The sequence below is a fragment of the Rhopalosiphum padi genome, chromosome 1 (genome assembly GCF_020882245.1).
Source record: "Rhopalosiphum padi isolate XX-2018 chromosome 1, ASM2088224v1, whole genome shotgun sequence".
NCBI classification, from domain to species: Eukaryota; Metazoa; Arthropoda; class Insecta; order Hemiptera; family Aphididae; genus Rhopalosiphum; species Rhopalosiphum padi.
The window spans coordinates 29,738,880-29,762,230 of NC_083597.1; the positions used below are offsets into that span (position 1 = coordinate 29,738,880).

General features: G+C 26.2%; 3 protein-coding genes across 5 annotated transcripts in view; 1 reads left to right on the forward strand and 2 right to left on the reverse strand.

The window, feature by feature from the left end:
• Window positions 1–13,543, reverse strand: LOC132932215 (uncharacterized). 2 transcript variants are annotated; one of them, XM_060998485.1, is made up of 7 exons: window positions 13,403–13,543; window positions 2,610–3,374; window positions 1,657–1,738; window positions 876–975; window positions 626–751; window positions 397–555; window positions 1–307 (listed from the first exon to the last, which is right to left on the reverse strand). In XM_060998485.1, the coding sequence occupies exons 2-7, from the start codon at window positions 3,343–3,345 to the stop codon at window positions 251–253; spliced, it is 1,260 nt and encodes a 419-aa protein (XP_060854468.1). In that variant the 5' UTR covers window positions 3,346–3,374; window positions 13,403–13,543; the 3' UTR covers window positions 1–250. The 2 variants fall into 2 exon arrangements, with proteins under 2 accessions (XP_060854468.1, XP_060854469.1); XM_060998486.1 differs by lacking the exon at window positions 13,403–13,543 and adding an exon at window positions 6,147–6,294.
• On the forward strand, window positions 8,980–17,182 carry LOC132932210 (protein bicaudal D). Its single transcript, XM_060998480.1, has 12 exons — window positions 8,980–9,209; window positions 9,278–9,471; window positions 10,693–10,833; window positions 10,925–11,149; window positions 11,231–11,368; window positions 12,480–12,579; window positions 12,715–13,061; window positions 13,151–13,321; window positions 13,412–13,601; window positions 13,669–13,890; window positions 13,967–14,230; window positions 14,319–17,182. Exons 2-12 carry the CDS (start codon window positions 9,280–9,282, stop codon window positions 14,591–14,593), a joined length of 2,265 nt encoding a protein of 754 aa, XP_060854463.1. The 5' UTR covers window positions 8,980–9,209; window positions 9,278–9,279; the 3' UTR covers window positions 14,594–17,182.
• The window catches only part of LOC132932213 (Bardet-Biedl syndrome 4 protein homolog), a 14,769-nt gene continuing 8,590 nt past the window's right edge, over window positions 17,173–23,351 (reverse strand). The window contains exons 10-11 of one of the 2 annotated variants that reach the window (XM_060998483.1): window positions 18,131–18,238; window positions 17,173–17,613 (exon numbers count right to left, since the gene is read on the reverse strand). In XM_060998483.1, the coding sequence (XP_060854466.1) occupies window positions 17,578–17,613; window positions 18,131–18,238 (144 nt within the window). In that variant the 3' untranslated portion in view covers window positions 17,173–17,577. Of the gene's footprint in view, window positions 17,614–17,659; window positions 18,239–23,351 lie in introns of those variants that run through there. The other variant, XM_060998484.1, reaches the window with a different exon arrangement.

The window sequence follows — 23,351 nt, forward strand, 5'->3', positions numbered from 1 at the left end:
TTTAATGATGTGTGAATCTACAAGTTCTATATTACTATTGGTATCATTTCTTACTGTAATAAACAATTGAATTATTACAGTATCAAACATGGATACCTCTTAACTAGATTATTTAAAAACAAGTTAAATGATGAAGTATACTTAATTATTATTAAATACAATTTCACAAATTTTTATACAAATATCGAAAATTGTTAATAAAAATAAGCAGTTGATTATTATATATTGTGTGGTGTATCTATGGATCTTTCTATTTACCAATTGTTTTTACCATGACGGATATAATGTTGTAAGACATCGTCAAAACCTGAAATTGTATAGAAATATTAAATCATCAGTTCGTATACTATTTTGTAATTAATATGCATTATGTATAGACAATAAATTAATATTTACATTAGCAAATAGTTGTAAGTTAACTATTTTTTTCTCTGAAACTTTCATTGTTATTCGATTAGCATCATTTACCTGCATAGTTAATAATAATAGTTTTTTAAATATTAAATTCATCTTTGTCCAATTACATGAATATATTCCAATGTTGACAGATTCTCTCTGTGTAATGTAAGTTCATATCAAATTATTAATTGGAGTAAAAAAATAAAATTTTAAAAGTTAAGCCTACCTTCACGTTCATATTATCGAATAAATAACAATACAGAAATAACATTAGACCCAAATAGAAAATTCCAATCCCAATTTTAAATAAATTTACGATTGTTATAGAAAATGATTCTGTTGAAAATATAACCTGTTGGCAAATTATTAGGTTGTAATTATAAGTATGTACCTACTATAGTAAAACATTGACTTATACAATACAAGTAAAGCTATTATAATTTTATTAAAATAATATGCCTATTTTAAAATATTACCATAATGAATGCGTTCGACAACATTATGATTAATCCTGAATTAATAGCAACGTGCATTAAAATAATAGGATTCATGATGGAAAAATACAATTTTACTTTCCTGTAAAAATAAATAAAAATAATCTAAATTTATGTTATTGTTATTTGTTGATTTCAATTATGTTATCATTTTAACATGATAATAAATACCCAGCCAAATTATTTTATAAAATATTTTAGAACCGGGCCTAATTATCCTACCCCATAAACATGCCACTAATGTAAGAATTGTGTATGACAGCTAGTATTATCATAAACTAGTAAACATATATGATTAAGATGACTTCACTCCTTCTAAACTTGTCCCACGTATGTATAAAAGTATATAAGTATAAGTATATGTAGATACCCATTGAAAAGTAAAATATTTAATATTTTAATTTTAAGGCAAAATGGTTACATGTTCTCCGATAATCACTTTAAATCTGAATCGACTATAATTATTTGATTGAGTCCTTCCTAAGATTTCCATTGGTATGTAAGATAAATACATTCAGGAATTTAATCTTAAAACTTGTAAGTAATAATTATTATGTCTAAAATATAAAGTCAAATATATGAAAAATATGGCGAACACTTTTATTTGAGGAGACAGTAGATGAGACACCGTCACACTGATCGAGTACCTTAGGTGAAATTATTGAAATTGAGATGTATGATCATTGTTATTTTTGTTAGTTTTTTCCACGTTAATTGTTAGTATTGATATTGCAGACTATATTATAATGTGAAATAAACTTACAGATCAAGTTGTTGTTGATCAAATATAATCGATTTAAATTTTTTATAATTATCTTCATCTACAACATTATTATAATCATGATCTGAAAAAAAACAATTTATACATATAATAGGTATTACTTATAATATTCAATGTATAAAATAATATTGTATAACTTGTAAGTACCTAGGTACTTTAAAATATTAAATAGTTTTATAGAACTTTAAAGTAGTTTGCTTTATTTTATCAGTATGATTGGGTGGGGTGAATCACGGGGGGTAAGAGACAATGAAGGAAATAAATCAATTTCGGTTATAACTTATATTATTTTATTAAGAGGCCGCAACACACCCGCATGTGTTGTCTCCGTCTTACATGTTTGTAACAAAGCAAATTATGCTCAGCAGATCACGTTTAGCTCCTTTAGTTTAAAAATTTGAGTGAATCGACCTATTATAAAACTTGATGGTAAGAACATTATCTGTGTTTGAATGTTGGTATTTTACGATTATTAAGTTTTTAAGTATGAGCATTTTTAATTTACGCTATGTTATATAGGTACAAATAACTTGCTAAAAAATTGAACAATCGTAAAAACCAACATACAATTACAGATAATTTTCTTACCATTAAGTTTTATAATAGGTCAATTCACTCTAATTTTTAAACTGACGGAGCTAAACGTCATCTGCTGAGCGTAAATTTGGTATGTTACGTACTTGTAAGACAGATGCGGGTGTGACGCCTTCAGATGTCTTAGTTTTTATAACCAAAATTTAAATTATTTGTTCACTAGATATTTCTTATCTTAAATTAGTTGTAAAGAATGAAAAATCTATTAGAATATAACAAGATTGTTTAGTGTTTCCGACTTATTCCTTGTTTCTACTCATATAGAATTGATTATTCTGCATTTTATCTTGGACAGATATTCTTTAAAATAATTTTCAAAACACAACAATATTTAGTCTCACCTTTTCGAAAGTTTACAATATGCCCGATGTTTTTAAACGTTACAGCCAATACTTCGTATTGAACGATTATCGCCCAACCAATAGACAATAATAATATATCGATCATCAATACTAAGTATAATGACTTTATAGCTATTATCATCTCGATTATGTAAAACAGGACATAATACTGATTGTAAGTGTTGACATCCATAGGATATCGTCTGTTTATAATGTTCTCTAAACGCCGATTGTCATTTTTATTTGCTACGAATAAGTTTATTACAATTGGATATAAAACCCATGGAATGATCACCGACATGCAAAAGTTATAATATAATTTTGTACGTTGTATAACTCTGTTACGATGTTTGTACAGTATTTTAATATTATAAAGACACTGTTCGCTCTTCAAAAAGTTTAAAGATGTAACGTCCAAAAGGTCCAAAATCTTGTTTCTGTAGAACATAAGTATGATCACTTTACATAGAATATGATAATTAAATATGTTAGAGAATATGATTATAAATAAATCAGTTTTGTCAATAGTGTCTTCCAAATCAATTAAAAATCCACAATTCCCGAAGACAATTAGACACTGGATTATCACTGTTAATGCGATAAAAGAAAGTCTGTAAATATTCTTCATATTCCAACCGAATATATTTTCGCCATTAGGAAAGAATATTTGATAAAAACCGTATTGTTTCAAAGTTTTTAAATAAATGGCAGCATTATGATCGTTAAATACGGCCATCGGACTTGGTTCTATTTTACCGGTACAATCTGTAAAAAAAGCACCTATTAATAATGTAAAGTATAAAACCATTATTATTAACAATAATAATGCCAACGGAATAAAATTCTTTTCGTAAAACTGTATTTAGTTTAAATTTTACTTTACAAAGTCCACGGTAAAGAAATATTTTATATATAAATATATTATTATAATTTTATTGTATGACTAATGTATTAATATAAAAAAAAGTTAGTTTAGGTAGGTATATAATACATAAGATTGTTAATTATTTATTTTCTTAGTGTGATTCGACTCACAGTTTTAGATTACTTTGGTCACTGATTATATATTTATATCAAACACAGGTAACAACTCTGATTTGTCTTTATTTCCAAATGACCAACTATGAACGAAATTAGACTTACGTTAAAGACTATGAATAGAAAATAGTGAAATTTGTCAAAGAAAAATTATTTTTTAATTTGACTAAACTAATAATTTGTTAAATCATTTTATTGCCAATTATTTTATTTTATTATTTTTTTATACAGTTTTAGGTAATAATTGTTACAAAAACAACCACATTTTTGGATCAATCATTATATTTAATTAAAATATTGTTAAATTCAGTTGTTATAATTATAAATTTTAATGTATACCACAACATGCAGTGGCTTATTTAGGATTTTTTTAAGTGAGGAGATATAATTAAAATTGTCGGTGCTAAACGGCTCAAAACTTCATTACCTATTGATAGAGTGATAAATAGAAAAAAACACAACTATATAACCATATAAAAATAGCTAAACAAATGTTGGGCCAAGGGGAGAGATATTTCCCTAATCTCCTCCCCCCCGTAAATACGCCACTGTGCCACAATATAAAAAACGAGGCAACAATGCAAGCATTAAAAATGTGGAAAACTGACACAAGGTACTTGTTGAACTAAATGTGATAAATATTTTTATTGTTGGTAAGATTTTCATGCAAAATAACAAGACTGATTTTTTAGACTGAAATTCTAAATGTAGTATATATTTTTTTAACAATACTATACATTTTTATTTACAATTTAGTTTACAAATATTATATTATCAATTTATAAATAGTATAAATAGTAAATAATTTATTACTTTAATAATAAATGTATATTTATATGACGTTATAAGATCGAAAAAATACATTCATTTATGTTTTAAATTACATATATTTAGCTCTAAAAATCTAAGTTGATAGATTAAAATAACTTTAAAAATGTATTAAATCGAAAATGATATCAAAACGAGAGGTTGCTAATTTTCCATTAAAAAAAATTAAGGTTGTGTTGTTCATGCACAAAATACACGAGTTAAAAAAATTATAAGTTATAGGAATTTTTGATCCATTAGTCTAGTAACGTCCCACAAACAGAATTTTTGAAAAATATTTACAGTGTGATGAGTGATATAATATTAAAATGTATCCTGTTCCACGGACACCAGGTAATTGCAAATTGCAATAAAAATAGATTTAACTGAAAGCATCTAAATATAATCCATATTTAGTATACATATTTTTTTTATTTCGCACAATTAACTAACTTTTAAAAATGTTCACTTGCAAGTTGACGTGATTATAAACTTTAAGATATAATAATTTATATTTTATTTTTCATTGAAATGAAATATTTTAAGAAAATAAATTCCATGAAATTTTAAAACCGTAATCCATATTATAGATTAAAGAATCTGATATAACTATTTGATTAGGTCAAAGTTAGTGGTGAATGGTAATGATACAAATAGAAAGTGTGAAATATTATAGTACAGCGGTTCCCAACCCATGGGCCGCGAGCCATAGGTAGGTATAGTATTAAATATTATATATATTTAAAATAATATTATCAAATTATTATTTATTTTTTATTATATTTCTGATCATAATAATATTTTATTTCATAAGTCATTCTGGTTAAATGTTCGGAAAGACTATTATCCAGCAATCGCTAAAATTGCACTGAGAAACTTGATGGGCTTTTCGATAACTTATCCATGTAAACGTGCTTTTTTACTTTAATTTATTTAAAAAATAAATATAGGAATAAACTAAATTTTGAGAGTGATTTAAGACTAAAACTAACAAGTTTTAATCCAGATATTGACTTTCTCGTGAAGAACAAGCAATGTCAAATTTATCTTGTGATAAAGTTGAATTAAGTTTTTTTTTTAATTTTTTAAATTTTTTATTCTTAATATCTATATATACATGTATATATATTGTATATATTGTATATACATTCAATATTATAATTTTATGAATACGTATATAGGTATGCTATGGGTGGGCCTCAAATATTTTTTTACAAAATTAGTGGTCCGCGAAACTAAAAAGGTTGGGAACCGCTGCTATAGTAAATATAATAATTTATTAATGTTATGTTAAATGTACCTACCTAACAATATGGCCATCTTTTTATATTCTATATACATTATACATATAATATATATATATAAATATATAAATTTGAAAACATGTTTGAATCTTCGAAACACGAAGTGCAAGAGGACAGTAAGTATATATATTATATAAGGTGTAACAAGACTATTTGACAAACTTCCGTTAAAAATGTTACTATATTTTTGTTAAATAGTCCAGTTACACTCTGTATAATACATTATTATTTATTAAATAATTGAAACTATAGAATATAGATCGACAGTTGACGCATACAATCTTCCTTTTATTTTTATCTGTATTGGACATTGGTGTCTGGTTGTGTATGGTATTTACTATTTTATAATACTATAGTCTATAATGTAAATAGGTAGTCCATCACTTACATCTCACGTTTCTGCAGATCAGATAGCCGTTATAATATTATAGTTTTAATTTTTAATATAACCATAAAAATATAATACCATTTATCAATTACAACGAAGAGAGAACCGAATTTATTTCAACTGAATTTACTGGCATCTGGGTGACTGAAGCGTCTGAAGCTCAAATGACAGTAAAACATTCAAATATAAAATTACAAACAACGGTGATTATAAGATTATTAAATTATAAGCGTAAATATAATTATATATATATATCTACTAAATAACTAGAATTTAAATTAGGTATCACTATACTTTACGTCCTTACTGATATAATTACAATTAAATATGTAGATTTAATATCTGTGTTAATGTATTATATAGATCTATCCGCTATATAATAATAATTAATTTAACACTGTTCTAAAAACCAAATACCTAGTATAATAACATTGATATTATTTTATTATAATAATAATAGGTTAGGTTATAAAATAGCTATAGACGTTTGTATCGTATTTTTATTTTAAGTTTTAATGGTTTTATAAATTAAATAGTAGCAGCATCGATTTTACACAACAATTAAAATATTAATATTAATTTTCATGAATCATAAAATAAAATAATGAATTCGCTACACGAACTACTCGTAGAAGTTCGATTATATTAATTTTGACGAAATTCAAAAAACTGTGACACTATGTAGTCCATAACTGGATCATATAAGCGTGGACCTGCAGACAGTGCTGATTTAAAGGTGTTTAGCTGATCCACAGTTTTTAATATAATATGGCCCCCTTTTTGACATAATTACATAAGACTGTTTTTATTTAAACAAATTAAACAAAGTATATTGTGCATTTAATAATAATCATTAAAAATTGTTCATTCGATTATTATAGCTCATTCGTGGCCATATTATGATATTTGGTAATTTTTATAAACAGTTGATAATTAATTTAATTTTGTCAATACCATAGGCGTAACCGCGTAACTAGTCCTTTAAGTTAGGGGGGGGGGGGTTAAATCCCTAAACATGTTTTATTTCAATTTTATTTTTATTTGATTATTATTTATTGTTTTAAGTTAATAATATGTAGGTACTAATATGTTTATAAGCACATTCATTTATCCACAATTTCTGGGAGCTCAAGGACCCAAGCCCTTCCCCCCTAGTTACAACTATGACTTAGGTAATACACCAGGTATTTTTACAATGTTAATTACAATTTACGATTAATATGTTTACAAATATGTTTACAACCTTATTTACAATAATTACAATAATTTTTAATTTTGGTTAGTTTATAACTGAGTTATAAGTCTAGGTCCGAATTTAAATCTGAAGTGTCTTCTTTAGGTGTGAGTAGGATATCCTGTGGTAGCCGTGGTTTTAATCTTAGATTGGCGGATCCTCTACCAATTTTATAGTGGAGTGCTTCGTCAGCTTTGTGAAGTTTTTCGTGGAAATTTTTTAATTTTTGCGTCACCCAAGTAGACAGCTCAGATATAGTATCTATTTTAATTTTTATTTGTGTGGCAACTGCCTATACCGGACATGCGTAGGTTATTACTTATTAATTATTAGTGGTGTTATTATTATTTGTGTATAGGAGTAGAGAGCATTTCATCTGTATAGTTGAGGGTTGAGCTGTGGTTTAATAAAGGGTACAATATTCTCAGCCTAGTGTACCCTTGGTTTATTGTTTAAACAGTTGATATTAAATTTTTATTTTGCTTTCTCATTTAAAATAAACGATAAGTTAAAACTTTTTTTTTTATTGAGATATTATTAGGTATGCAAAATATTGTAAATTAAAAATTCTTATAATTCTCTAAAAATTGAAATATCATAAAAAACTGATGTAAGTATACAAACTACAAACACATAAATAACATTCTCAAAAAACGTTTGATAATAGATTAATTCACTCTAATTTAAAGCTAATATCACAGGAGTGGTTTTTTTGAACCCATTTTTTTTTTTTTTTTATTGAAATACGAATAGATAAAATTTTATGTTCCACAAACCGAATTCAAAAATCTGCATAATAAGATACCTACCTACCTACATGGCTACATATTATAACATAGACTACATACGAAAGACAAGTTAGTTAATAGTTATTGTGTCTAATGATTCCGACATTCCGTGAATACACGAATACACTACACGGTTAAGATAATAAGATGCAGACACGTACCTAGCCTGAACATTTATATTAGGGAGGGTCAACAATTTTGGGCACTTGAATCATTTTTCATAATTATTTTCCTTTTCCTATACCTATAGTCCTATACGATAAACTTGTGGAGGGTTTCTCTCTTCATTCTCTCCCAGCTCACTATAAAGTATAATGTATATCTAAGTATAAGTTATATAATAGGTACCTAATCATAATAATAATAATAATAAATTGTATTACTGAATAATTATCACTATAGGTTTATTTAAATGTGTATAAGTCCAGGACGTTGTTGTCTGTTGATATTTAGTAAAAATAATTTGAATATTAATTTGGGGGAAGTGGGCGGCCCTGAGCAATGGTAAATTTAACTGAGGTCCGGCCCACCCAGGCTCACCTGGCAACGTGTCTGGTAAGTTCATCGGCTAGCATTGTACTCAAAATCATGTGTAATGTGTATAGCGTATACAGTTTTTTTTTCATAATTGGTCGGATAACACGAGTAGTAAAATTCAATTAAAAACTCTGGTTTCAGCACAGATATAGATATCTGTGGGTTTCAGTATTCGCGAAGATCACACTCACGAGCTTTTACAACCTCTTAGATATTTTCATTTTACCTGTACCACGTTTGGAATGTATCGAGTTTTTGACTGATAATAGTGATAATAGATATTATGTTGAAAAAAACATAATCGTCTCATAATTGTTTAGTACTTTAATAATTATATAAAATGTCATAACTTATTAAAATTTATTCATGTTTTGCTTTACTAAAGTTAAATTCTTATTGCTTTGTTTATTAGGTACTAGTTAAATAGAACCTATTTTGTAGGTATTTAAACTGTATACTATGAAATTCTGATTGAAGATTGTGTAACAGTTAAGAGGACAAAAAGTATGTTGTACTTGTACTTTAATTTTTGTTGTTGATTAGTTTTTATTTTGTTTTATTTTGCCCTAAAGACATGGACGTGGCCAACTTACAGCAAGAGATTAATCGGCTTACACGTGAGCTTGATCAAGCTCATACAGAAAAAGTTCAATCGGCCACTTATGGACTAAGTTTACTGGAAGAAAAACAATCATTAACAAAACGTTATGAAGAGCTAGAGAATTTATATGAGAATGTGAGACAAGAATTAGAAATCACTCAAGAGGTAATATTGTACATTGTATATAAGGAATATTAGATATTAACTATATTTTATATTAAAATACCATAATTACATAGGTGTCTGGATATTATTTTGTTTATAATAATTGAAGGTCAATATTGATAAAAACGAATCTTCTTTTATTTATAAATTTAATAATAATGATATAGAATTTATTATACCTAAATATTTCATTTATATTAAATTAGTAACTGTTTAAAGTAGGAGGTATCTTTATTCATTTTATTTTGTTTCTATATATTTTATCTACCCTTATTTCTTTTAGTTTTCAATAATAAAACTAAAACTAAATAAATTTTATTTAAACAAACAAATTTACATACATAGTTGACATTTGAATCATTTCTATAGTCCAAATTAGTACAAAATATTATCATTGACATGTTCCAATCCACAAAAACTATCTTAAATAAATATTTAGATAATCTATTTAATTCATTGTAAATCAATCAATCAATTTTTACATTTTTAGCTTCAATTATAATAGTTTAGAATAGTTTTAATCCCAATTTTAATTTATTAACATTAATAATTTTATTATTATTAAATTTAGATTTATTTTTATGGTATTTATCGGTTATTGCGAATACTTTTCTTTAAGCGGCGTAATTTAATAAAAATTAATAATTAAGTCCAGCCATGCAATTTAAATTCTTACAAATATTTTATTTTATTTTTGGTATTTGGTTAAATTCATGTGGCGTCAAAAGCATGATAATCCATTTGTAGGCATTTTAAATTACATGGCTAAACATTTTCCTTCTCGAGTTAATTATTAATTTCTAATTTTGAATTTTATTCCTAGTTTTTATAATAGCTTTAATAATTTTTAATTCATTTTCACCACATGGAAAGGTAATCACAATAACCAATAAGTACCCATTTTATTTATATTAAAAAATAAGTATAGTATTTTCTGTTAAATAATGTTGGTATTTAATTAATTGAATTCACTTTGATAATTTTAATTATCTTGATAATACTATTTTTAAGACATTTTTTTAATTTTTTTAAAATAAGTTAATAAAATTTACCTATATTGAATGCCCATTTTTCATTTTTACTCTATTTTATCGATTTTTCTATTTTTATACTTATTTATACATTTATTTAGTCAAATTACAAAGTTATTTCAAACAAGGTTTCAAACTTTAATTGTTAATATTTTATTTGCATAGTTTATTGATTTGTTTTTAATTTTAGGCTTTGACCAAATTTCAAACCTCTCATAAAGTAACCACCAAATCTGGTATTGAGCAAGAAGAATCATTGTTATATGAAACAGCAGCATTAGAATCGTCATTAAATACCACAATCATAGAACTTGAAAATGATACTAAATCGGTGAGTGTAACAATGAACAATTTTATTATTTTTCATGAATCATAAATTGTGATTGATAATAATAATTCAATTGATTAACATTTAATAATAGTTACGACAAGAGTTGGAACGTGTTCGCATTGAACGTGATCGAGCCATTCAAGAAAATAATGATTTATCAAGGTTGAGTAATGAATCTAATCACGAGTCTAAGCAGCTTCGCGCAGAACTACGTGAAGTCAAATCTCGTGAAACTCATTTACTCTCTGATTATTCAGAATTAGAGGAAGAAAATATCACCTTACAAAAACAAATTGCTCATTTGAAATCTTCTCAGGTTAATATTAATATAAGAGTACTTAATGATTAATATTTAATATAACATTATTCATTTGATTAAAAAAATTTTTTATAATAGGTTGAATTTGAAGGAGCTAAACATGAAATACGTAGACTGCAAGAAAATGTGGAATTGTTATACTTACAAGTTGATGAGTTAGCAAAGTTAAAAAAAATTGCTGAAAAACAAATGGAAGAGGCTTTGCAATCATTACAAGTATATTAATAATTTAATATGTATTGTTTATATGTAGATACAGTGCTCGAAATGGGGGGATATGGAGGGATGACATCCTTCTATAAACTTACATTTTTCATCCCTCTTATTTTGTCTAGAATAACACATCCTTCATAAAATTTGTTTTTTTTTAAATGAAAAACATATTAACATTTTATATTTTTAAAATTATTTCATTTAAAATTTAAATTATAGTATTGTACTGGGATTATGTTTTTATTGAAGAGAAATTTTTTAATTTTTATGGTGAAAATAATTGTTTTATAACATATTTCAACTCGGCTTATAGTGTTGTTTAATATAGGTTGTTTCTCCATCATATTATCTATAGTAGCGGTTCTCAACCGGGGGGTCTGCGGACCCCTAGGGGTTCGCGAGTAGGTATTAGGGGGTCCCCGGAAAAAAAAAGCGTAATGGCGGAAAAATTGAAATTTGTTGTAATTAATTGAAATTACTTGTGAAACTAGTAGTGAAATATTGTAAATGTTGTAAATAGGTTTTTCGTAACTTATACGATTTAGTATAAGTGTATAATAAGAGTATAAATACTATAATAGGTATAATATCTTATGTAAAAATATATGACAAATTGGCATTTGGGGGTCCGTAAAGTAGTAGTGAGTGGTCAAGGGGTGCGTGAATGAAAAAAGGTTGAGAACCTCTGATCTATAGCCTAGTTTAGAGACAATAATATATAATAATATAATTAATAAATATATTCAAACTAAAGCCGATTAGTGTTTAAAATATAAAAATATATATGTTTTGTTTTTACAAATAAAAATAAAATAAAATATCACAGAACAATAACAAAATTTATGATAATAAGTAGGGACATAGATTTATGCTGAAATATTTAAATGTAATTTCTGACATTGTTTTGTTGATAACTAATAAGTGGATGTGTATGGTATATCATGTGTGAGTCGAACAATTGCTAAATTTATAAAAAAAAAATAAGTGTGAAGAATGTTATAATAAAATGATGAAATCAGAATTGTAAGACATACCTCCACTTATTTTAAGCCATTTCGACCATTGGATATAGATTATGATTTTATTTGAATAAAAAACTTGAAATTGGTTATAGGGTGAACGTGAAGCTAAATATGCGTTGAAGAAAGAACTTGATCAACGTATTAACAATGAATCGGTGTACAATCTCAGTAATTTAGCTTTTAGCATAAGAGGTATGTATGTATCTGCAAATATTTTTAGAATCTTCAATTTTTTTTTTGTGTATTTGGAAATCATAATGATTAAATTCAACAATATGTTTCATAGTGCTCAAAAGTATTTGTATTTATACTATAAATTATTGTAAGGTATGGGCGGCGACCAAAATGTTGGTAGTGATGATGAAGATGATTTGCCTGTGTTACGTAAACTTGAAAACGATATTGGCTCAACTATGGAATTACCAGAATGTGGCAAACATGATTTGTTTAGTGAAATACATCTTAATGAATTGAAGAAATTAGAGAAACAGTTGGAACAAGTAGAGAACGAGAAGAGTTTATTGACACAGAACCTTAAAGAGTCTCAATCAGCATCTGATAAATGTAAATCAGATTTGGAAAATTTAGCATCTCGTATATATAAACTTGGATCACATATAAGATCTTTGGAACATCTTGGTACTCAAACTAGTAAAGTAGTTTCTGACCATAAGGTATGTTTATTTTTGTATTAAAATCGTTAATTTAGATAAACTTTTCAATCACTTGGTTGATTATTTTATTATGATATTCAAATGATTAGACAGAAGATGGAAAATCAAATGCAACTTTAGAGTACTATCAACAATGGTTTAGTTTAGCATCCAAAGAAATTGACCAGCTTCACGGTGATCTAGAAGAACTTGAACGACAGTTAAATTCATCTGAAGAAACCTTATCATTAAAAGATGAATTAATCATGCTCAAAAATAAAGTACTTTTAACTGATTTTTTTTAATTATGCTATAATATATTTTAACTACTATTTATATTATGCATATTTATATGTGCTTACATTTTTTAGTTAATAGATAGAGAACAAAAGACAATGGAACTTGAGTCAAATGTTCGCTTATTGGGAGAATTGGCTACAGATGCTAGTGCTTCTTTAGATAATGCACAAAATGATCTTGTAGTCATCACTGACGAATTAGCTCAACTTGCTCTCCAAATGTCTGTGTTGAATGGAAAATCTATAACATTAAATACTATTGGTATATTACTTTTATTTCTTAATATTCAGATAGATAAATTAATAATATACAATCCTTTTTATCTTAGTCGTAAAATCAACAAAAGAAACAGAAGAAAATGATCCCCGCCTTGATGTATTACGAACGCGACTCAAGTCTGATGTATTCATAAAAGAATTAGAAAGTCTCACTGAAGCATCATTTGTAGCAAAAAGTTTGAGAAACGTACTTGATCAAATCAAAGTGCTTAAAGAATCTGTAAACACATCAATAGATAATGCTAAAGCGGTTAATCGAGAGAATAATGATGGTAATTGACAATAATTTTTAATAATAATTTATTACCCATCATTAAGTTATTAATGTGTTAAATAATTCTTTTATAGGTCAAAAAAGTTTAATATTGGACAATAATGATGAATTGTCTGATCTCCGAGAACAAGTAATGAAATTACAGTCTCTCTTAGCAACAAAGCGAGAACAAATATCATCTTTACGCATGGTTCTAAAGACAAACAAAAATACTGCTGAGGTAGCATTGAATAATTTGAAATCCAAGTACGACAACGAGAAAATGGTTGTTACAGAAACTATGACCAAGCTACGTAATGAGCTGCGTACACTCAAAGAAGATGCTGCTACATTCTCAAGTAAATACTTGGACTTAACACTTAAATATTTAATCTATGTTAAGTTCTTTTTACAATATATGTGAGCTTATTCATTTATTGTTTGCAGGTTTGAGAGCCATGTTTGCTGCACGGTGTGAAGAACAAGTGACTCACATGGATGATTTACAGCGACAATTGGTAGCTGCTGAAGAAGAAAAAAAGACACTTAATCAATTGTTGCGTTTATCTGTGCAACAGAAATTAATGGTAACTCAACGGTTAGAGGAAATTGAAATGGACCGAGAGATGAAAAATGTCCGACGATCAATGGGCACACCCAATTCTTCAACACCGTCAAAAACCTCAAAAAGGTACAGTCAGCCTCAACGCCGAGACTGGTGAGACATGATATTCTTAGTATTATTGTTTGTATGAAAAAAAAAAAACCACCAACATTATTTGTGATATTTCTCACCTCTCATGGGTAAGGTTGATCAGAATAAGTGTAAACCGTCCTCTATACAGTTTTTATTTTTTAAACTAAGTCTTGACATTTAATATTGAGTCCCTTTATAACCGTGGTTTCAATATCCGTCCTGTTTTTGAATATCCGGTTATTAATATTACGCATTGAATTGCCGTCCTAACTTGGTTCTCTGGTAACCTCTGTTTAATTTTTTAATATTTTCTTAAATATTACCTTTTTTTTTTAAATATTTTTACTGGATTATAGTGTTATACTATTTTGATTGACATATTTTTTTCAATGACTTTTTTTTTTTTTAACAAATTTCATTTATTAATATTGTTATTCAAAAAAAAGTATTTTCTCTTGTGTTACAAGTATTATTATTTTTAGTATTATTAATTTTTGTTTGAAACACTTAGTATTGTCGATTTTAACAAAAAAATCTATCCACTCACGGCACATAAATATTAGTTTGTCTTTCGTTCCTTGCAAGCTCAATGAAAATAAACAATGGTGCCATAATATTTTTGCGCATTAATACTAATAATTAAAATTTATTTATTTATTATTATATTCTAGTTTACTATTATTCCATTTTTACAATTATTCTCATTTATGGCAGCCAGTTTCTTATGTGCAATATACAATTATACACTTTTGTATTTTATTTTGTTGTCAAACTAGTTCTAAGATGTTTAATTATTATTATTATTTTTTTTAAATTTTATTCATTTTATAGACTCATTTGTTTGTAATACTATTACCCATTTCAAAAAGAACAAAACATGTTGCAATATTTTTTATGAATCTAAATTTATTATCTTACGTTATAATATCTTAAATGTAAAATTGAATTATAATGTTTCTTTTTAAGTACTTACCAAACTTAATTACCTGTAGGAATGTAGGATAATCTACTTTGTGGGTTATAATCATGTTTTTTAATTGTTTTTACTTGTTTATTACTGTTGTACTTACTTTAAACTTTTTTTTTTGCTATCCGTTGATTTGAATTTAAAAAAAAATTGAAGTTTCAATATTATTATGTAACGTTAACATTAAAATTAAACGGTGTAGGGATAACGTGTATCTATGTTATTTTATCGACCAATCAAAGTTGGATATTCTATTATTAGATGAACGTTTAGTGTTTGGGAATCATAAAATTTGTAAATTTGTAAGTGTTTTTATTTTATATTAATTTACTTCATAATTTTAACCATAAATAATAACATACGGAATACAGTGTTGTGAAATATCATTAATTAATATACCTAATAGTAAATAATTTTGGGGGATAATCTATTATTTGTTTATATAATATGTCTATATTCAATACTATTTATGTTTATACTATGTTAAATAATACAGTAGAGTTTTGATTGACTAAACTAATTAAGGGGAACAATGATGACAGAATAATCGACATTTTCATTAAGGTGGTGGGATTTATTTAAAGTATTTAAAAAATTAAATAATTTTATCTGACAATATATAGTGTGTATCTGAAGGATTCGACAATTGCTCATTTAAATTTTCATATTCTCCTGATACATCCTGTATATACTCACAAAATTTCAGTTATAAATATATTATGTTTTTTCTTTATTTTCTATCAGACTGTTAGATAACTGATACCCTACTGTATTATAAAAGTATGTAACTTATAATATCTGCTTACTCATATTAAACATACAGTAAAATCTATGTATATTATGTTAAAAGCTCGACCATTGGGTGTTGGATAATAGGTACCTATAATATGTGATAATCACCTCTTATATTTTCTAATTTTTTTTTTTTTTTTTGTTTAATCGTTTTATAGTAAGGGACTGCAATGGTACTAATATGTAATAGTGTTTGGTTTTGTGTAGTTATGTGTAATTTAAGTACTCAATGACACCACCTTTAAAAATGTCTAGTTGCGTCCTTGCATAGTACAAGTAAGATTTATGGATTGAATTTTGGGCTAGTCACTGAATATCATTATGATTCAGGCTATTACATCACAAATAATATAATTATGTATATGGTATACCTATGGGCTATGTTTATATTTTAGTTACTAAATTCGGTAAAAATTGTATTTTTATTCAAATATATTGTAATATACTTTGTTAATGTTCTTGAGAACTGACTTATTTTGGGTATACCTCAAAACACAATTATTTTAATGAAACTACATAATATAATATATTATTATCTACTCATTTTTATTTTTAAATTTATTCATGTACTAATGTATTATGTAAACATAAGTCATAATAATATGTACTAAATGTGATACCCAGTCCAATTTATTTGTAATACTCTATTAATTTATAATCTTATACTCTTATCTTTAGTTGATATCATTGAGTCTACAGATATCAGAGGTATGGAATTGCTGTGTATCATAATTTATAACCCATATTAGGAGTACCTAATTTTTATTTATATAATAATATATAATTATTAATTGTGACAAAACTTAATTAACATAATGTTACTTTATTAATAAAAAAAACTGATGTACTTAATAATTTGTGTGTTACACTTTTATTCATTAGTCAAATCATTTGGAGTTTACTACAAGTGTCTTGGAAATAATCACATTGTAGAAATGTTTATTGCAATTCATAAATTTAAAAAAATTCTGTTTTGACTTTTATTTTGCTTATATCACCTCTTGGAAGAACAAAACATTATCATTTTATGTATAGGTAACTTAACTACCTTAATACAAAAACTATACTCAAGATAATTGGAAATTATTAGGTAACTTAGTAACTACTTAATATTGTTAATACTGTTTTGATTGTGTAAGTATAATTTCTATAATAATTAGGTAAATAAATTCAACAACGATTTGTAATTTGCATGTACCTACATATTATATGCGATTATGTTTCAGTCCAGTGTCTTAGCTGAACTTATTTCAGTGACCGCTCAATGCCCTTCCGAATTCCTTAACCTGGTAATAATAATATGCTTAAGTTTTAAACAAGAAAGAAACAAAGTTGAATATAATTATTATTTATTTATATGGAAATTGAATGTCTACCAAATTATTAAATACCTATGTACAATTTATTAAACCATAGTGGTGTAAACACTACTCAAATCTGTACAGTGAAATTTCAATCACGTATATTTAATTTCCACTATATAATTTTCATACTTGTACAATTTTCTTTAAAATTAATAAGTGTCACGTGTATTGTGCATACGCAGTCGCGATTCCAGGGGTGGCTAAGGAGTAAGGGGCTTTAGCGCCTAATTTGGATGTGCTGTATGTTATGTATGTATTTATTTAATAAATACATGACATTTATTAATTAGGTACATAATATATTTAGTAAAATTATAATTGTATTTTTTTCTAGAAAAAATGTAGACACCCCCTCTCAGATTTCTAAATTGGCTCCTACGTGTATGGAGTAGGTATATATTTCAATACCTATTTGAAAAAGAAAGGAACATTATTCTACCTCCGCGTAGCAAGGCTCATCACGTCCGGGCTTCTCGTCGTCGTTTTCATCCAGAGATCGTGGTTGTCCGTCGAGAGCGTCCGATACTTGCTTTCCGAGTTCGATAATCTGAAATCAACAACGGACAACGGTTGCAATATTATAGACATTATAGTGTTATATTTTTGGTGTACGATAACAGCAATCGCCAACGGTAAAGTTGTTGCAACAAAACCCGCAAGTTCAAGCCGATAGATATATTACATAATAATCATAATTTTTTTTAGGTTGCTTATAGCCGTTTGGTTAATTACATTATAACGAAGATGCTATTGAGGTGCCCGCGTTGTAGACATCGTCACAATTTATTTAGGTATTTATATCTACATTATTCGGGTAGTTAGGTACTACAGTATAATTACTAGTTGTGCACTGCGATGAACATTTCAGTCAGTTTTTTTGGGACTACATACCTACTTATTAAAAACTATATATATTATATTTATTTAATATGAAATATTTATAATTCTTTAAAATAAAAAAACTAAATAAACATAAAAAATAACAGATAGACTTGACCAAAAAAAAAAAAAATATAAAATATGACATAAATTGTTATTATTATATTATGATGAATAAATAATTTAAGAAATATACTCGTGTTAGCAAATTCTCAAAAATAATATTTTAAAAAAACTAAAAAATAAACTACTTGACTTGGATAAATCGTTTTACCATCAAAATTATTCTTATAATCAAGTTCACAAATTGGCTATTTTAAATTGATCCAAAAAAATTTTAGTTAAATTTTAAATTTTTTATTTTCAGTACTTAAAAATAAACATAAAAAATTAAATTATACATGTAGCGCTAGGGTCTCTTAATGATAAAAAAAAAAATGAAAATATTAATTAGAACAAAAGTTATTCCAAAAGTCAGTTCTACCTGTTACATCCTATATATAGTATATACTATGGAAAAATATACTTAATATAATAATATGTATAAATTTATATTATTTTACAAGGTTAATTATACTATAATTTCAGTTTTTATACAGATTTATAACTGTCTGTAGTATCATTTGATTATGGTAGATTAAAAAATTATTATTTTAATTAAATTTTAAAATGTTTTCTTTAATTGTTTATCATATTTCTTTAAAATTTTTGTTTTTGTTATATAATTATAATATATATATATATATATATATATATATATATATATATATATACCTATATATATTACATATATTATGGATTTATGGACGTAATAAATATATCATATTTACACATACGTGTAGGATTTATAGGCTTAAAGCGTGTTTTTACGTGCAGCGTTAAAGAATAAAGATTAATATTTAACAATGCCATTCGCGAGTTTATGAGAAGCTGAAGTGTAAGAGAGACAAGACACTAAAGGGTTCACTGCAACTCAGTAACCTTAATTCTGATTGCGTAAAGCGTCCTCTTTAGGGTTTAACAATTTCTTCAAAAAATGGGCACGTTCTAGCTGTTAAAACGTTATAGCTGAATTAAATAATTTCTTCCGATAAAAATTGTATTTATTTTCGAAACATTATAATTTTAATTCTATTTTTAGTTTACCTTCTTAGCTTAATTTAGCTTATTTTATTTTATCATCATACCAAAATTTGATTATTTAAATGCTTTTTATTTTATGTTTAGGTGCTAAAAAATTAATTTGTGTAGTATACCTATATATATAATTCTTAGATATAATATATAATTAATATTTCTATTACATTTTTATATTGTAATGTTATTTCACAAACATGCTTTGTTATCTACTTAAGATTAAATATATTGATAAATAATCAAGTAATTAATAATTATTAAATTAAAGTTAAAATTTTTGATAAATCGGTTTTTGTTTGAATTAAAAAATTGGTTTCAAAAATGAGAATTTTATATTTAGATTAAATGTATAATATGGTGGCATGGGATATGACTAATAAGAGTTAGGACGGGTAATTTATTTAGAGATTAAAAATAGGTACTAATGAACACGCAAATCCTTACCGAAGTTCGCTCACCATTGTTTTTAACACCATAAAAAATTTTTAAATGATCATAAAAAAAAATAACTGCAGTATAAGTTATTAGTTAAGTAGGTATTCAAAATATTCACGCATAAAATGTTAAAAATATTATAAAGGTCACATTACCCTTTGCCGCATTTTGTGCCACATTAATCCTTGTAAGGCTTTACTAGTTTAGACTTAGCAATCCGGTATTGCAGATGTAAATATATATAAATATAATACAATAAGTTCGTTACATATTACTTCCATGCACTACATATTTTTAACACTTACATTCTAAAATAGAGAAGTTAAGCTTGAGAATTTGATTTGACTAGGAGTAGATTTAGAGGTAATATGCCGTTTGGCCGGTGTGTGGCAATATATTACGACTAAACTACGAGTGCTATGACCCACATTATTCTTACAATTTCTATTGAGACGAACTCTAATTTTGAATACAATATTAATACTATTTATATCAGATCCCCTCCTCTCCCCGTTCCACTTTTTGAAATTTTTATGTAAAACTGAGAAAAGTAGATATGTTATATTCTTATATTACCCAGATATCCATTGATTTATGATTATATACACATAATATAGCCAATATAGGCGCAACTATGTGTTATATATTATATTAAAAACATTAAAAAAAAAACCACTTATTAGAAAAAATCTAGTGTTTTCAACCTTTATGGCCTAAGTTACAAGCCACCAACTAAAGTTAGGGTACACTCACAACAAAATATAAAATTTTCCAATTTATTGGTTGATTAAATAATTAAAATACCTTGTTCATATTTTGCTGATAAGTGTTATACAAAAATATAACACATATTATATGTCATAGCTTATATCATATTTATATGTATTACGCGTCGTTGCCAAACAATTTGTTTACTTTATACCATTTCAATTTTATAGAAACCATCAATTGTCAATAATTTTGATCAGTTCTAACATAGTAGAATTTTAAACTCATAATATTATGTACGAGTTTGACGAATCTGACGACTGTTCTTTCGACGAGTTTGTAAGTACCCACATGCATTGGCGAATACTAGGGCAATAAAAATATTAAAAATACATTATGACCTTCTACAGCCATTTCAACCTAATAAAATTGATTCTAATTACTTAATTTTCTTTTTTATAGCCTATAGTGGTATATTTGGTATTTTTTTTAATAAGATATAAGACTATAAGCCTATTAATCAATAATTTCAAAGTACGTAAGAATTTTGTCGTAAAGAATACTATGTACACAATACCTAAACAAGTAAAGAAATAACATATTTTATATAGATATAGGTTATAGGTATAAGTCTATACGGGGAGTAAGGGGCAAAACCTTTCATGACTTATATATAGTTAAGCGATAAATCTTTTGTGCAAGAATTTTCCTCCCACCGCAAACAAAATAAAATTTTATCGGTCGTTTGAATTATAATAGAATATATGCTAAGACATAATATTTTTACTAAAAATCCTTTTCTTTTGAGAATGATGACCATTTGTAAATGTGTTATTAATCGTTGTCTATCTCAGACATGGTGTATTTGTGACATAATATTATTAGGTAGAATAGGTAGATAGGTATTATCATATTAATAATACCAAACGGGGAATATGAGAGGATTTATTTTTTATATGTTTAACTTGACAACACACTTATATAAATTATAAATGTTATACCGAGTGCAATTTAACTTACATTAAAATAAAATGTTAATAAAATATATTTTACTTAACCAATGGACTGCAGGTAGTTGGTACTAATATAAGTAATATAACAGTGATATGCGAAGCAAACGATGAGACGAAATTACTTCGGCTCAAAGTTTATTATTATACATTTTGTAACGTTATCAAAAATAGTAATATATAGCGGGACTTTGTGAATATTGCAGCAATATGAAATGTATACATATAATATATATATAGGTATTCAAATATGTAAAATGGTTCACACGTCTAGGATATAAATGATATTATATTATTACAATAACATTTATAAATTATATATACGTATTGTAATGGGTTCACACGAATCACACCATTATACTTATATAATTAAGTAAGTATAAAGGGTTAAATTGCGTGAATGAATTAAACATGCCACTATAAATTTATAATATAATATTGATTAAATTGACCATAATCTGTGCTCGCGATTGCAGACTGAGACAATAAATCGGCAAAGTTATCTAGACATCTAATTATTATCAAATCCGATTCAAGTGGTAGGCGACTGTATTAACACATTGTGTGGTGCAAGCACGTATTCAGGACCAATTAACGGGGTTGGGGGAGGGGTAAAATATTTATAATACATGAATAGTAAAGTTTATAGTTAGTTTTTGTTTCTACTTTAAAAATGTCTAGGGGGTTTGAACTTTGAACCCCCCCCCGTGGCCCGTATACAGGCTTGGTGCAGTGTATAAAAAAAATTTAACGACACACCTTAAGAAAAAGGACATAACTCAATTTTGAAAATTTTTCAGTATAGCTATTTTAAGTTTTCAGGACTAAATTCTTATTCTGATTATAGTGTTTTTTAAAAAAATTTTTTATTGATTTATATTTTTAGAGCATGGTAGAAAAAGTTTTTTTTTTTCTAAATTATTTTCTATTGTTGACCTAAGTCCTTGAGTTACGTCCTCTAATTTTAGAAACTATAAAGACGTAACTCAAGTCAAGTCATTTTTCGTGGGAAATAAACCGTTTTGATATGAACGTATCTCAAGTTAGTTCTTTTTTGTGGGAAATATACAGTTGTTATGAAAATGTATCTTAAGTAAGTATTTATTAAATATTAATTGTTTTGTTATAATTAACAACATTTTGGACTTTTGAATAATTTAAAATTTGTCCCGGAGTTTAGGTACCAATAAATATCTAGTAAAATTGTAAAATTGTTGAAAATAGAGATGGTTGAACGATATGTCCGTCAGTCCACCTACATTTTTTTGTTACGACCATTATTGTGTCTTAGATTTAAAAAGGATAAAAATAGCATCGGTTTATAATATCAAGTAACAAGTGACGATTATTGATAATCATATTATTTTTATTTACCCGTTAAATTTTAGGCTGAGTAATTTCTAAATTAGATGTTTTTGCTGCTTACGGGTATTTACTATTTAATTATAATATATTTTATTTTAAATTATATAATAATACCTACACTTAATT

What these genes read in the sequence shown, in the direction of transcription:
- LOC132932215 (XM_060998485.1), bottom strand. Translation starts at nt 3,345, where the DNA reads ATGGCCGTATTTAACGATCATAATGCTGCCATTTATTTAAAAACTTTG. An exon ending in TGTCGAACGCATTCATTATG is followed by an intron (nt 752 to 875) that starts GTAATATTTTAA and finishes ATTTGCCAACAG; the next exon opens with GTTATATTTTCAACAGAATC. An exon ending in ACTTACAACTATTTGCTAAT is followed by an intron (nt 308 to 396) that starts GTAAATATTAAT and finishes ATACAATTTCAG; the next exon opens with GTTTTGACGATGTCTTACAA.
- LOC132932210 (XM_060998480.1), top strand. Translation starts at nt 9,280, where the DNA reads ATGGACGTGGCCAACTTACAGCAAGAGATTAATCGGCTTACACGTGAG. An exon ending in TATAACATTAAATACTATTG is followed by an intron (nt 13,602 to 13,668) that starts GTATATTACTTT and finishes TTTTTATCTTAG; the next exon opens with TCGTAAAATCAACAAAAGAA. An exon ending in AGATGCTGCTACATTCTCAA is followed by an intron (nt 14,231 to 14,318) that starts GTAAATACTTGG and finishes TATTGTTTGCAG; the next exon opens with GTTTGAGAGCCATGTTTGCT.